The sequence below is a fragment of the Anomalospiza imberbis genome, chromosome 3, assembly GCF_031753505.1.
Source record: "Anomalospiza imberbis isolate Cuckoo-Finch-1a 21T00152 chromosome 3, ASM3175350v1, whole genome shotgun sequence".
Lineage (NCBI taxonomy): Eukaryota > Metazoa > Chordata > Aves > Passeriformes > Viduidae > Anomalospiza > Anomalospiza imberbis.
In genome coordinates this window covers 71097956-71113364 of record NC_089683.1, presented here as the reverse complement: position 1 = coordinate 71113364, position 15409 = coordinate 71097956, and the positions used below count along the sequence as shown (strand labels likewise).

Genomic DNA, 15409 nt, shown 5'->3' with positions numbered 1-15409 from the left:
ACCTGACAAATAGCATTAAGAAATCTTTAAGATTCAGCAGCTTATTACAGGAGCAGTGGGGGATTGTTTTATTTGGGTCACCTTGCTGAAAAATACAAAGATGCTCTAGGGATACACTTTTTGGTCATTCTAAAACATTTTGAAACACCAGAAAAAAAAAAAAATCTACTCTCTCCTGTGAGAAATAACCTCACAGGTTCAGGGAATTTTCCAGCAGTGAACATACTAAGTATTAGTGGACTTATGAAGGAGACGTATAGTACCACTAAGTCATTCAGATAGACTTTCATATAGCATAACACACTCAAGCAGCTTATTTTGGGGTGAGAATGTAAATCAAATAAGTTAGCTCACTGATCTGACATTCTCTCTTTTGCCCAGGGCCAGAAACACCAGCACTCTGCAGCTGTACTGACAACTGTACCTTAAATTATGTTTTTAGTTCTTATTAGCCACTAGTTTGCTGCAAATACTTTTTTTAAAACTTTTGGCCCCAATGATACCAAAATTAAAATTATTCTCAAAACAAGCAAAAAAATCTAAGCAATTGTTTTAAATGGAGGTCTCTAACTGTATTGCAAAACATTTTAACTATAATATAGCTTTTTAGAAGCCTGGTTTCAGTGTCAGAGCTTCATCTGAAAAAAGTGAGGAGTTCACAGGATCAACTGCTCAGACAGAACATGTCTGGAAAGTGCAATATGGATGCATGATTGTACTGGTATGGTTGAGCCACGTGTAGTAATGAAACACACATGAATATAATTTTATCCTACAAAAAGTTTTAATAATTTTACAGATAAATTAAAAGATACATGACCAAGAAAGCAGAATAAGGCTCAAACTGGAATATTTTTTTTAAAGTTATAGAGCAAGTTTACAAATGAAAATTCAAGCGCCATACAACAAGGAGAATCTCCACCTGAGATAAAGGTGCTTTTTGCCAAGACTTAGGTAATCCTTCTTTCTGTTTGTACTGGTTTTGGTTGGAACAGAGTTACTTTTCTTAATAGTAGCTAGTATTAGGGAGCTATGTTTTGGATTTTTATTGGAAATGGTGTTGACAACACAGGTATGCTTTAGCTGTTTCTGAGCAGCCCTCACACAGAGCCCCAGGGCCTTTCTCTGCTCCTCACAGCACCCTATCAGTGGGGAGGCTGGGGGTGCAGAAGCAGCTGAGAGGAGACAAAGCCAGGATAGCTGACCCCACCTGACCAAAGGGACATTCCCTACAATATGGCACACAGCATATAAATCTAGGTGAAGAAGGAGGAAAGGAGGATGTTTGGAATGATGGCTTTGTCGCACCAAGACTCGGGGCAAGCAGGTGTTCTGTGCACCTCCAAGAAAGCCAGGCTCCACCACATGTCTTGGTGACTCACTTCAGAATTGGTTCAAATGGTCTTTTTGTACTAATTTCTAACGTAATCCATGAGCTGGGAATAGAGTTTATACTTTTTGTCACAAAGCAATTTATGGCTACAGGTGAAATTGGCAGAGTAATGGGAGCATCAAATTTAGATGCAATTAGCTCAGCAGGGAGCCCATTCCACTGGGACTGCTGGCAAGAGGTGCTGTTGGCAAGCCAACAGACAAAAGTGGGGTCAGGGTAATTACACTGACGATAACTGGGGACTTGATCAGTCCTGCCAATGTTTAAATAATTTACCAAACTCAGTGACAAGAATCACCCATCAAAGTGGAGATTATGATGGAAAAGGAATTACCTGCTTTTGGTGATAATTACAACATATAAACCTCCTCAAGATTTAACTTGGCTAGGTCTTCAAATATTTTAAAAGTTAGACTGCTAGACAAGTGAGAGACAATTTGGCAAGAACCAAGACCAAAAACAATCTGAAAAAATTCTGATTTTCACTAATCTTTAATAGAATTAAGGCAAAGTTTTGGAAGTGCTCATATTACATTTAAGAAGCTCTGAAAATTTTCCAGGACAAAGACTGTAGGTCCAGGTAATATTAGGAACAACTACTATAGTTGAAAAAGCCAACAATAAAGCTAAAAAACCAAAACCAAACAAAGAAAATAAGTAGAAACTGATGGAATATATATTAATATTTATAAACTTGAGAATACTCCAAAGAACATCTCATAACACTGCAAAATCAAAAAGAGGTGACAAGACAAAGTCTATCCCCTTTAACAGTATTGCCTGTAATGTCAAGGAGTGTCTGAAGGAAGAAATCACAGACTCCTTCAGATTTGGACATCTGCTTTCTCTGGCACATTGCAATCCACTGTTATACATCCAGCCTTTCCCAAGCAAATGAAAAGCAGGAAGCACACAAAAACAAAGAAGAAAAATAAAACCTAACACATCCTCACTTCTGTGACAGTGAATTATTTGTGAGAGATTAATTTCAGATGTTATGCCAAGAAGATAAAATGGGCCATAGGAATACTACTTTAATTTCAGTTCCTAATAATCTGATGTGAAATGCTTAAGCCTACAAACAGAGAAGACAATAGTAGGACTCAGTAGACAGAAATAGAAAGTCAGAATTTGAATTGAAGATCATAAAACATTAATTAGTTTGCCCTAAAGTTTAGAACTTTTTTGAGTAATATTTAAACATCTACTTCAGTTTTGCATAACACTGTTAAAAGATAGTTACCTATGGCCAATTCATAAGGCAATTACTTTACTCTTGACAAACCAGCCACAGTTAATACCCTCTCCAGTCAAAATTCCTTCCCCTTTCACAACTGCAGCATCCCAGAAGCATCACAGCTCCTAGACACCAGCAACAGGTCTGCTGCCTCTCCCATCAATTCCCACAAAGCAAGAGACCTCTTGTCCTGGGTCAATTCTCCTCATAAAGAAGCACATCAGGGCACAGTCCATTCAAATCCACATGGTTACTCCACTTGCTCAACTCAGTTTGATCTTTTCCCTTTAGGAGCTGCTTAATCTTAATAGTATAAAGCAAGCATGATTGGTGGTAAGTGTTTTAAGAGCTCATATATATCTACTGCAAACCTTTTTATTGCTGTTTGTGCTTATTCTAATTTCTGAAATATGAGCTCCATGAGACCAAAATCCACCCACTCCTATGAAAGGAGGATGACACCTCTTTTGGCTAGGCATTAGTTTTGTCCTGCATCTCCTGACACATGAAATCTAATTTGGATGTCTCATTTAAGAATTCAGACAACAGGCCAAAGCTATTGCATGTTTCTGCACCATTTCAATTGCTCATGAAGCTGTACTGTCAAAATCATTGTCTTCTCCTTAGTTAACTTTTTCATGGGCTGGTAGATTAGTCATGTTCATCTCAGAGGTGCTTTCTGTGTCTCTTTTCTAATATCCTTCCATAACAGCATCATCTCCTGTTGGTATGGACTACTCTTACGATGAACATCTCCAGAGAGGGCCCACCCTCAATGCAATAGTTTTTGTTAAGGACCCTCTCCAGACAGACACACAGAAGAGATTAAGTGAAGCACTTGTTGATTGCACCTCGTGCTTTTTTTTTTTTAATCCTATTTGCCTTTTTCTTCAATAATAGCCTTTCCTTCACTGATTATTGATTTATCTTTAAAAAGCAAAAAAGAAACTAACATGACACAGCTGATGAGCAAGCCTGCAGGTGGGGACAGAGGAGAGGGAAAGATGCATCATTCCTGTATTGTCCTTAAAGCAGGTTTGCACTTCCATTTTCTATATGCTGTAAGTGCTCCACATTGTCTAAATACAAAACTACTTGATAGTGAACACCTGAAGAAAATACAAAAACTCCTTCCTTCCTGCACTTCAGTCTACTCACAGATGGTAGAAACCGCCCACTGAACAAACAGCTCTCACTAATCTCTCTGGCCTAGACATTACAAACTGCCCCTGAAAAAAACAGCTTAAGCATACTTCAAGCTTCTTTGTCCCCTTTCCTCATTTTTCATATTAACTTCTGCTTTGCACGTTCCTTCATGCTGCTCTCTTCTTGGAAAAGCTCATGTTCGTGTTTTCCCATTGACTCCCACAAAGAAACAGTCTTGGGAACCCACTCCTATTTGCTGGTCTGTTTCATTCCCTGGTCTGAACTATCACTTTACTCTGAGACTTCCAGCAAAGGTGCTCATCTTAAGAAATTACATGCATGTAAATGCCTGTAATGAATATCTGAACTTTCCTTCTTTGATAAAGAAGGACTTTCCTTCTTTATCAAAGAAGGTCCTTCTTTGATAAAAAAAAGTCAGGGGACAGAAAACTATTTCTGAATTTAGGACAGATTCAAATTCATAGTTAGAGTAAGAGGGAGCAGAAGAGTGCTCTGTGCAAGGTGAAACAAAGAAAGTTGCAAGAAATAAATAGAATCCAAGTAAAATGTTTGATTTTTTAGGTCAAAACTGAACTCCACCAGGATGGTGGCGGGGTGAGGGGGGGTCTATTTTGCTCAAAACAGATTATTTCTACTATTCTATTTTTTCTTATTTTTTATTCTTTGCCCACTGACAAATAAAAGTATTATTCTCATGTCTCTCATACTAGCATTCTATCTAAAATGCTAAAGCGGTTTTTAACATGGTCCAAAGTTTTTTAAAAACCTCCACTGAAACCAAACACTTGAAGAATAATATTTGCTTGCTATTAAAAAAAAGGCAATTCTCACTCCCTACCTCGACTTCTCCAAATTCTGTAAAATAGTATGAAAACAAAAATTATTTCATTGAAATACTTACGAATAGCTACAATTCTTTTTACAGATATGCAAACAACAGATTACATGGAAGAGTGTGGAAACCATAGTAACAAATACAGGATTTATATGGAAATATACAAAAAAAGAAATTTCAAAAAAAGAAAATTGTTTGGATCAGCTCATCTTTGCAGCAGCAAATTACCATTAGAGATTTAATGCAAGCGGAAAGGCTCTGCTGCTAGAATCCACAGGTCAATGACTGATACAGACACAGCACTAAAAATCTGTAAAGAATGCAACAGGTATGGGAAGCAAACAAGACAAGGTTGGTAGGACAGTCCCACTTACTTTGTTTAGAATTTCATTTATAATAGCTACATTTGACTTTGGCTATTCCCAGAAAATAAATAAAGCCAAGTGCATAGTTCTGATTTTCATTTTCACTTTTTCTTTCCTATATTCTTATAAAGCTGTCAGTGTTTTAGCAGAAAGCAAAAAAAAATTTTCCACTTTGACTTCTCTAGAAAAGGTTAGCACATTTATTCACCACTATTCCCCTTCATATGCATCTTTTACAGCTACAGTTTCATTGTTTCCAGCAATTAAAACTTTCAACGTTTCTAAAAATAAGGGCTTACTTACTGAGCATTTGACATACAATCACAATTTGATAGCTGATGTCTAAAATTTCCTTCCTTCTGACAGCCAGCTTTTAAATAGCAGGATCTGATTTCTCCTTTAGAAAATACAGAGGGAAAAAATGTCAGTTCAGTGATGCAATCATTTGTGTACACAAAAAATTTATAAAATACACATTCTATGTCAGGCACATTTATAAATATGTATTTTTCAGTCTGTGCATTAGGGTCATTTTAGATTTCAGAAAGCAAATTAACATTTGAACAACTGAAAACCTGAGAAAAATCGAAACACAGAAGTCACAGTGAAAATTTAAAAGGCATGTAAATTAAACACAAAGCACATCAATTTGTAGAGTTCACCATAAAATGTGAAATCACATTTCCCTCTTTCAATTCACAAAGGTGATGTCAGGAAGTACAAAGCAGCAAAACGTTCTCCTACAAGTGCAGCCACAGCAGCAAAACGTTCTCCTACAAGTGCAGCCACAGCTCCTCCCTGTTTGCAGAGAGAGCATAAAGCCAAGGGTGGGTGCTGGCTGACCCAGAGGCTGCATCACCTGCCCCACTGGCAGCTGCTGCCCTTCTGGGCACAGCACAGCTGCGGCTATAGGCTGCCAGCAGAGTCAGGAGGAACACGAAGAAAATCAAAGTATCTCCAGGGTCACAGACCCATTATCATGAGCACGCACTCCATGCTGGTTTGGAAGGTAACTTTAAAGGAAACAGGGCTTTTGGGACAGCTGTCTTTCAGAGGTATGAGTCAGTACCTCACAGGGCACTAAACAAGGCTCAAACCCATTCTACAGCTTCAGACTCCAAGAACAGCTTCAGAGCAGTGTGATCCCAACTATATGCGGGGGGCAAGACTAGGTCACTCATTAATTTTCTTTAAAGGAGTAGTAGATCACAACTCCAAATGACAACAAGCACCACCATACCAAGAGGTCAGTCTGAGCCAGCTGAAGAACAAAACTGTAAAGAGGAGTCATATTTTGCCCAGCCAGGTCAGTGCAAAACCTCTAGTAAGGCAGAAAACACCAGGGGTTCTTCTGATGGGACAGAAGTTGTCTTCTGGCCTAGCCAGCATCTTTTGAGGATGATGTTTGCAAGATAAACTTCAGGCACTGTGTAAGGCTCAGGTCTGTGATGGTCATTGGTGGATCTGGAAAACTCTCTTTATTGCTCATCTGACTTTAAATTACCAAGTCCTTTTTTTTCCACACACACAGGAAAACATGCAACCGGTAACAGACAAAGGAAATAGTCTTCCAGGACATCTGAAGTGTTTAGAAATTTCCTCATGCATTGCAATTATCCCAACTAGATAAACTCACCATTTTCATCTATGAACACGTGCATGGCATCCACGGAGAGCTCATCTTGCACAGACGCCTCAGGTCCACTTATTACTTGCAAGACAGAACTGTCTTGCTGAGAAGTTACTCGGTAGATTATCTGCCTTTGCCTGCTGCCCTGGTAACTTGACACAAAAATGTTTCAAAACTACTATGAGGAACTTTTTTCTTGTTCTCAATAAAACAAAAAGAAAGAGAGGTTAATTAAAAGTTTATGTCATTTCTACTCAGTGAAACATAACAGCTTACATCATATCTTTGAAGTACAAAACTGTAAAGTAAACTGGCCTTACAGTGCTGCAAATTTGGCAGACTCTGGTAGCACCGGACTAGTACTAGCACGATCTTGGCTTTGTACATCTGATCTTTCCTGTTTAGGAAGTTGCTCACAGTGCTTTTCTGTTCCCACCATTTCTTCTTTTCTCTCCGTCATCTGGCTATCTGGAAAACAGGGCAGTGAAGTAGAGCCACTCTCCACAGACAGCTTTCGAGAGTTTCATTCGTAAACTACTGAACAAGAGCATCTAAAAATGAAAATCTAAAACACTGCAGTATTTGCTAGTTTTATGGAAAGCACTACCATTACGTAAAACAATACAACCACAAATCTGGATGAGGAGGTACTCTGACCCTTATGAATGGGCTGTTTCAAGAACACACTGTGTTAAGTAGAGGACAAACGAGAGAATTTCTGCTTTGCTTCTCCTATTGTTTCAGAGGGAAACAATATCTTCCTAATTTAGAATGGTAAGAGGCTGCTTCCCTGGGGGCTGTAATTTGTTCCCAAGCTGTGTACGCTGGCAGTGGAAAAGCAGAAGCACTGGCCCATTCCCCTTTACAGAAGGGAAAGCAGCACCTTCAAAGGAAATAGAGCTCTTGGACAGGAAAGCAGAAAGGTGCCTAATCTCTCTTTCCCACTGGCCACACACCTGGTGCAGGACGAAGGGCAAACTGGCAAAACAATTTCACAGCAGATTAGCCTATGCTTGGAAAATACAGAACTATAGATTTAAAAATACACATGAAGTATTTGTCCAATTTCTACTACTTTGAGTACAATTATATTGCCTCTCCACACATGCATGTCATTTTTTTCATATATGTATGTGTACAACATACTTGTAGTGAATAGTGAAACATTTTTCAACTGCATTTTGTTTATAAACCAAAACAATTACCTGTTAGGGTTTTCAAGTGCAACTAAGACAATGATTTCATCAGCACCCTGTGCAGTTGTGCAATTAAATGCTTTAAATGGAAAAAAGGGGTGCTTGTTGGATATGCCTTACTAAGTCCTATAGCTTTTTGCACCAAGCAAAGTGTATTGAAACATACTTACTCAGACTTCTTGCAATACCTGCTGTTTAAACACCTCAGATCAAGGAATAAACCACAAAAATTTTGCCCCACTGAAAATTCCATACCTCATCAATATAATTACCATCCTAACCTGTAAGAATCACCAGTCATGAAACAGTGGTGTCATATCTAATTTGGTCTAAGGATAAAACAGAATGAATGCTTATAAAGAGATGTTTTACCTTTTAAAAGGTCAGCTGATAAAACTGAAAAATTAAACAAGCTTTTGCATATGCAGACCTTTCAGATCATCTGTCTTGTTTTCCTCCAACTGCATCAGCTGATTGACCAACACATTATTTCTATAAACAAACCCACCTTCATGAGCTAAAACACCTCTATAGCAGTTTCGACTCACAGGACAAAGCCCCCTTACACCCTAGTGCCTGTGCTAAAAAAACAATGAAACGAGCACAAGTTGGGTGTAGGGAAATACTTTGTTGTGCATGGAGGCAAAATTCAATAGGTCTCCCAGGTCTATTTTATTCTATCTAGGGGCAGGGGGGAAGGCATTTAGGGGAAGAGACAATAATTTCTCCCTCTCCTAGTTAAAGACTTAAACACTTAAACTCCAGTTTAAGCAGAAACTGTGTCATTACTGAAGCACCCCCTTAATGATGTAACCATACCTGTGGGTGGTGATGGAGCCACAGATACCTAATCAAAATGACCTTCCTAACGGCTTGGGCTGTTCAAGCTGTAAGAATAATTGATAGAGATCAGAAACTGTGGTTTAAATAACCTAATTGGTCCCATAGTGCCCCAAACCAGCTTTAGGGCTGGAACAATTAAATTTTTTTTTAAATCTGATTATCTAGTGGTTTCAGAATATGCTTCTCACTTTTCCATTCCAAACCACAAGCCTTGCAGACTTCTTTTTCCTACTGTGGTAAAGAGTCATAATAACAAAACCCTAAACATACTGCTTCTTACAGGCTTTATTTGCCAATCAGACAATACCATGGTGATGAGTACTTCCAGCACTGGAAAAGTGGGCCATGATGGCTTTGTGACTGGTTTTCAAGATTATTACTCATCTTCTTCCAGGTGACTTACACCTTCAGTATTTAAATGAAGATAGAGGTGTCTAGACTAGGAGTGCCCTGCCAGAGTACGCAATCGGCTCTACGTCACCAAACGCTCCCTGCATGGAAATTGTGCTGGCAAAGCTCAAACACCAGGAAAAACCTTTCCCAAGTGCAAGAGCAGACTAAAGAGGACGACATGGCAGTGTACTTGCACTTTTCCCTGTGTCATTTACCCTTATCCACTGCTCCACACGTCTCCGGCTCATGCATGGCTGGGCTCACAGTAGTATCAAGATCAGACCTAAGCTCTGCAATAACCACATAATTTATCTGGAAATTATATGCCACATGACTCAGACATGTGAGGTGTAAGTATCAGAACTCATGGCTAAATCAGTCTTGGGGCAGGGTGATTCAGAATAGTCCTGCATAAACAGCCAGGTTTTGGTCTGTACACCGTTTTCATATTTTGACAGAACACAAGACACAAGCTTAAGTTACCGTGGTAAAATACTTATGAAAAGGAACAATTCATACAGGTCCCATACATAAGATACTTTCAGTAAACAGTTTTTCTGCACTAACAACTTTTAACAGCATATCAACATTACTTACAAGTATATCATCCCAGTGCTGACAAATAAGCTCCCAACTTAAAAGCAGTTACAGTACCATACTTTCTTTTTCCGTGTAACTTTTTCACTTGTAGAACAGATTCGAAGCATCCCAGATCATCTTTATAGACAAACCCTTGTTCTACTCTAGGAGGAGGCTGTGAACAATTTTACAGCTAAAATGAAACAGCCTTTGTACATATGTTAATACAGTGAGCCCAGAGAAGGGCCACCAAGATGATCAGAGGGATGGAACCTCTCTCCTGCAAAGAAAGGGTGGGAGAGTTGGCTGAGATTTCAGCCTAGAGAAAGCTCCAGGCAGACCTAATTGCAGCCTTTTGGTACCTGAAGAGAGACCACAAGAAAAATGAAGAGGGACTTGTTTACAAGAGTGTGTAATGATAGAACAAGGAGGAATGTCTTTCCACTGGAAGAGGGGAAGTTTAGATTGGATATTTGAAAGGAAATCTTCACTGTGAGGGTGGTGAGGAACTGGTACAGCTTGCCCTGAGAAGTTATAGATGCCTCATTCCTGGAAGTGTTCAAGGCCAGGTTGGATGGGCCTCTGAGCAACCTGGTCTAGTGAAAGGCATCCCTGCCCAGCGAGAAGGGTGGGGGGGGTGTTGGAACTAGATGATATTTATTAAGGTCCCTTCCAATCTAAACCATTCTTTAATTCTTTGATACAGTAATCATGACAACCAACTATCAGTGTATCTCAACCTTAAAGCTGCCTTATTATTAGGTAATTAGAATTAAATTGTATTGCTCTGTAACTTTCCTCAAAAACATTCTTACTATTTGTGGCCCCTTACTGGAGTCTTCCAAACCTTCTTCCTCAGCTTTTATTTACATATCCCTATCCCAGCCTTCATAGCTCACTCCTGTAAAACAAAATGCCACCGCTGTCATAATTTCAAATACCATCTGGTTTGAAACCTGGGCAAGCAGAATTAAGCTAATTAAGCTTGTCTCTCTTCTGTTCATTAATTGCTTTTCTACAGAATCTTCTTTCTTCAACATTATGCTCCTAAATAGAAATTTTCACTTTAAAATATATTTGCTGCCTGTTCAGCCACAAAGAAATTATTTCAAATCGCTCTATGCTTTTGTTAGTACCAGCATGAAACCAAAGTTCTACAAGCTGAACTGTGCCATTCATATATGTGGATTATAAATCCTAAGAACTTCCCTAATCCTTTCTTCACCAACTGCTTTAGCAGAAACATCTAGCTTATGCACTTTCTTCTCAACCCAAATTTGCCTATTATGCCACAAATACATTAAAAGAAAAAACTGACATTTAAGCTGGTCATCCACCAAATAATGGGAGTGCCCAGGGAATACCACATCATCCAATAATTGCTACAAGAGTTCAGCATGGACACTGAAGCAGCACATGGCATTATCCATTAATGAGGATTGCCACATTAATCCTGAAGCAACAGGAAAAACTAGCAATAGGCATGGTACCTGCTACAGGAAGTGACTTGCTTGAAACAATCTCCTGTGTCAGCAGCAGAGCTAGGAATTAGTACCCTAATCATTATACCTACCAATTACATCAGAATACAGACCTCTGAAATAACATATTTTTTGCAGATATCAGACTTGTCATCATACATACTACTATCTCTCCAACTTAAAGACTGAAATTTTAAAATTTTAGCCTGTCAAGCCTTACACATTGAGCATCAGAGTCAGAGAATGGAACCAGGCTCCTCCATATCCAAAGAGGTACATCACATGCCATGTAGCCCCTCTCTGGCACAAGAGTTAGTGGTGATACACAGCTGCTCCAAGAGATGAGCTAGCACAATAAAGGCAGGGCTTTATTTTCTAGGTGCTACCCACCTGCCAGCAAAATCACCTGCTGTCACTTCCCACTATGACTGTCAACTGCACCAGTGACTCAAAGCACAAGATCCCTCTTCCCCCTGACTATATGGCATGTGATAGTCCTATTTCCCACATACCAGGGAAAAAAAATAGTCTAAAAATACCCACAGGAGTATGTTTTAGTTTTTTTATAGGAGAAGGGTAATTGCTTGGGATCCAGAACAACTCACTCGAGGTTGTGGTTTGTGCACTGCCCAGAATGATGAGTACCTTTTCTAAAAAGAGCCTGCAAAACATCTAAATTCGGGCCATGCAGCCCTGGTTTAGTTTCTCCTGTGCCAGTCCCCACCACTCCCACGGCAGGCTTTGCTCCCTGGGTGATAATACTGCCTGTTCTAGATTACAAGCCAGCTGTGCCAAAGGGGACCTACAGGAGGCTTTGCCCTGCGTAAGTGATGCACAACTGCTCTTACTTGGTTCAAGACACATCAGAGGGACACAAAGCAGCCAGTAAACCCAGGTTTTCTTACACCTCTAGAAAACTGAAAAAAATTTTGCAGTTGCCCTACAACACACTTTCATCATGTGGGTGGTATAAGTGTGATTCAAAACTGAAAGGACACTGGTCTGACAGTCAGTTAAAGCAACAGTGTCAGTGGTATTTTCTCACAATCTAGAAGTGGAGTGGCTATAGAATAGCTCTTAGAGCTTTTATATCCTGTATTTTAACAAGTTAAATCTGGCACCCTTAGAAGTGTAAAGAAAGGCTTTAATTTTCTTGTACTGCATTTTACCAAGCTGTCTACTGGCAAAGGGTTATGCGGTCGGGATGATAACTCTTCTATTTCCACAGAACACCCAAGTTCTGCGCGGGACCACCCATAACAAAGACCCATCCATGACATACACTCACTTGCCAGACTGCTCTGATGAGCACACTTCTCCACCTTCCACAAATTATGCAAAATATCAGCTTTCTTTCGCACAGCTCTGAATATCCAGCTTTCCAGGAATTTGCCAAGTTTTTCACATTGCCTAATAAAAATCTTTCTGGGGTGCATTTCATGCTCATTTGGACCAGACATATATTGCTAACTTTTGCCAATTAGACAGTGTGCAAGGTTAAAAGAACAAAAACCAAACAGAACCAACCTCCTCCCTCAAAACAACTGGTACATAGCTTGACTCTGTATTCCCACACACACACTTAACAACCACTCTAATGTGGGAATAATGTTTATTCAGATCTGTTCCAAGATACTATATTATTAAAGCATATTTGCAATTGCAAGGCTGTAAACAAATTAAAGGCTCTCATTCCTAAAATTCAGTATTGCATAGGGGAAGCTGCCAGTAATGACGGTAATTTATTTCAACAAACAGCACATTCTGACTAGGCTGGAAAACAAAGCCTACTTGCTCTTAAAAATAACTGCCTTTGAACTACCTCTCCCAAGCTCAAGGAGTTCAGACTGAATCTCCTTTTTCCCACAGCACCAGTTCAAGGTGCAGAATCCACAGCTGCCATCCCTGCTCCTGCAGGGCACCCTCTTTCCAGTCCCTTGACTGTTTCTGGATGATACTTGCTGAGCCCACAATGCAAACGGAGACAATTACACATGTATGCAGCTCAACTTCACTATCTCACAAAAATACAGACTTCAGAAAATAAGAAGATTTAGAATAGATATTAGAAAGAAAGTTTTTACTCTGAGGGTGTTGAGGCACCAAAACAGGTTGCCCAGACCAGATGCAGATCTACCATCTGTAGAAGTGTTCAAGGCCAGGTTGGATGGGGCTTTGAGCATCCTGACCTAGTGCAAGGTGTCCCTGTCCATGGCAAGGGTTTGGAATTGGATGATGTTTAAGGTCTCTTCCAAACAAAACCATTCTATGGTTCTATGAAATTCAGTTCAAGTCACTAAATGAGAGTTTGGTTTGAGGGAAGAGTAGAATTCTTCTCTTCCCTCATTAAGAATCTTGTTAACTAGATCTAAAGCACAATAACAACACACACATTAGTAAGTTTTGGGGTTGGGGGTTGGGTTTTGTTTTCACTGTGGAATCCGAGTCTGACTTACTCTGATCACTCACTGCTTTCTTTCATGCAGCAACCTTGACTGTTCATATTACCTGAGTGTACTTATCTGAAAGGCCTTTATAGATTAGCTGCACTTTCTCTTTTTTTAATTTTCATTTAAATTTACCTCTAAAATTCTATTTTCAAGCTAAGTCACATCACTCAGAAGTACAATTATTGGGTAAACACTCCTTTTTCTGGCTGAGGATCAGAAAAAAAAAAAAAAAAAAAAAAATCACAATCGGCTTGCTGCACCCCTCACATTGCTGCGTGCTGCTGCGCAGGCAGGTGACTGCACCCCAGGAATCCAGCAGGGCTCAGCAGGCTCAGGTGAGAAGCAGGGCTTGCTCAGCACTTGTCTTGGGCAACCAGAGCACAGACTGGAGCCAGCAGGGCAGGCTGATAAACTCGACAGAGAAGGACAGAAACTGCAGTGAAGAATAAACAGCCTGAGAAGGCGGGAGAGATGGGTAAGATAACCCAGAAGAGAGGCAGCAGGTCTAGGAAAAGCAAAATTCACTTCTCCTGCACTTACCCTGCTCTCAATTCCTTCATAAGAAGGAAAGAAGAGAGTGTGCCAATATGAAGAGTAAGACAAATAAGGAGGTGGCACAGGAGGGGAGTGCCTAAACTGAGAAAGGAAAGGCACAGAACTAGAAAAAGTGGAAGCAAAAATGAACCCAGGTGAAAGATGGAATGAGATGGGGTGTAATACATTGGATAGGACAGACTTAGAGAAAGACAGAGTGAAAGGTAAATGGAATCTAAAAGAAAATGACCCACTGAAAAGATAAATCTACTTTTTTTTTAACAAGATAAAAGCACACATTCCACAATAGTTTTAAAAACCTTCCAAGTCAGTTGGGCATTTTTCATGTAATGGAAGGTTTTTGCAGGAGCAAGCTGGTGGAACAGGGCAAAGCAGACAAAACAGGAGGGCCAAGCTGCTCTTCTAGGGTACCATCAAGTTTCTTACCTTCCATGCAAACTAATATTGAGACTGCATCCTCTTTGGCTTTCTTAAAACAGCTTATTATAGGATCTTAAGTAAACCGAACATTTTGGAGAAGGGGAAGATACAGATTGCCTTATTTCACTTTGACTCAGATCTTCTAAAACAATTGTGCTGATCACTTGGGGAAGTACCCCGAGATTGCATCTGCCTTCACTGCACTGTATCTCACATCCTCATTACATGGCCCTACTAATTTTGCTGGAGGGCTGCTAGAGACATTACAAACAATAGTCCTTCCCAACAGAAAAGGGTCACAGAGTTCAGTGACAGCAATGACAATGCTGATAAAAACCAGAAATTTCTATACAAGAGCTATAAATTGTACTGCATATCGATTTTTAAGTTAGGTGACTGATTTTGTTCTAAATAAAAGCCCTCTTGATTAAATGGAAACATGCACAGGAATATACTATTTTTCATTAAAACACTGGGGGCTTTCACTGAAAACAGCCATACTTCCATCCTTAAAACGCAAATATTTTAAAGTGACTGAAAATCAAAACTCTTCCCCATTGAGAATTTTTACCTTTTTTTTTTAATTATAAGCCAACCCACAACCATTCAGGAAATTTAGAAATATATGTGTGTGTGCACACATTAGCTAAAAGTTGAACCATCTCCAGGGACAATTCCAGCTTTCATACTTTGAGGCACACAGACAACTCCTCAACATGCACCTGGTAAGATGTGCAAGGGCAGGTGTAATGCTATAGCTACACACATTTTTGCACACTTCTGGCACTCCAACAATCCAGGCACACTATTTTAGTACAGAATACTAAATACATAATGGATACTAAGCTTATCACTAGTTTCCTAG

At 39.6% G+C, this 15409-nt stretch overlaps 1 protein-coding gene across 3 annotated transcripts in view; it reads right to left on the bottom strand.

Annotated features, from left to right (window-relative positions):
- The window catches only part of PCNX2 (pecanex 2), a 151585-nt gene that overhangs the window by 122424 nt on the left and 13752 nt on the right, over nucleotides 1-15409 (bottom strand). For all 3 annotated transcript variants that reach the window (XR_010997378.1, XM_068185061.1, XM_068185062.1), the window contains 3 exons: nucleotides 6948-7095; nucleotides 6634-6779; nucleotides 5301-5394 (listed from right to left, as the gene is read on the bottom strand). Coding sequence is in view for 2 of the 3 variants with exons in the window: in XM_068185061.1 (XP_068041162.1) it covers nucleotides 5301-5394; nucleotides 6634-6779; nucleotides 6948-7095 (388 nt within the window). In the remaining variant the exon portion in view is untranslated. The remainder of the gene's footprint in view (nucleotides 1-5300; nucleotides 5395-6633; nucleotides 6780-6947; nucleotides 7096-15409) is intronic.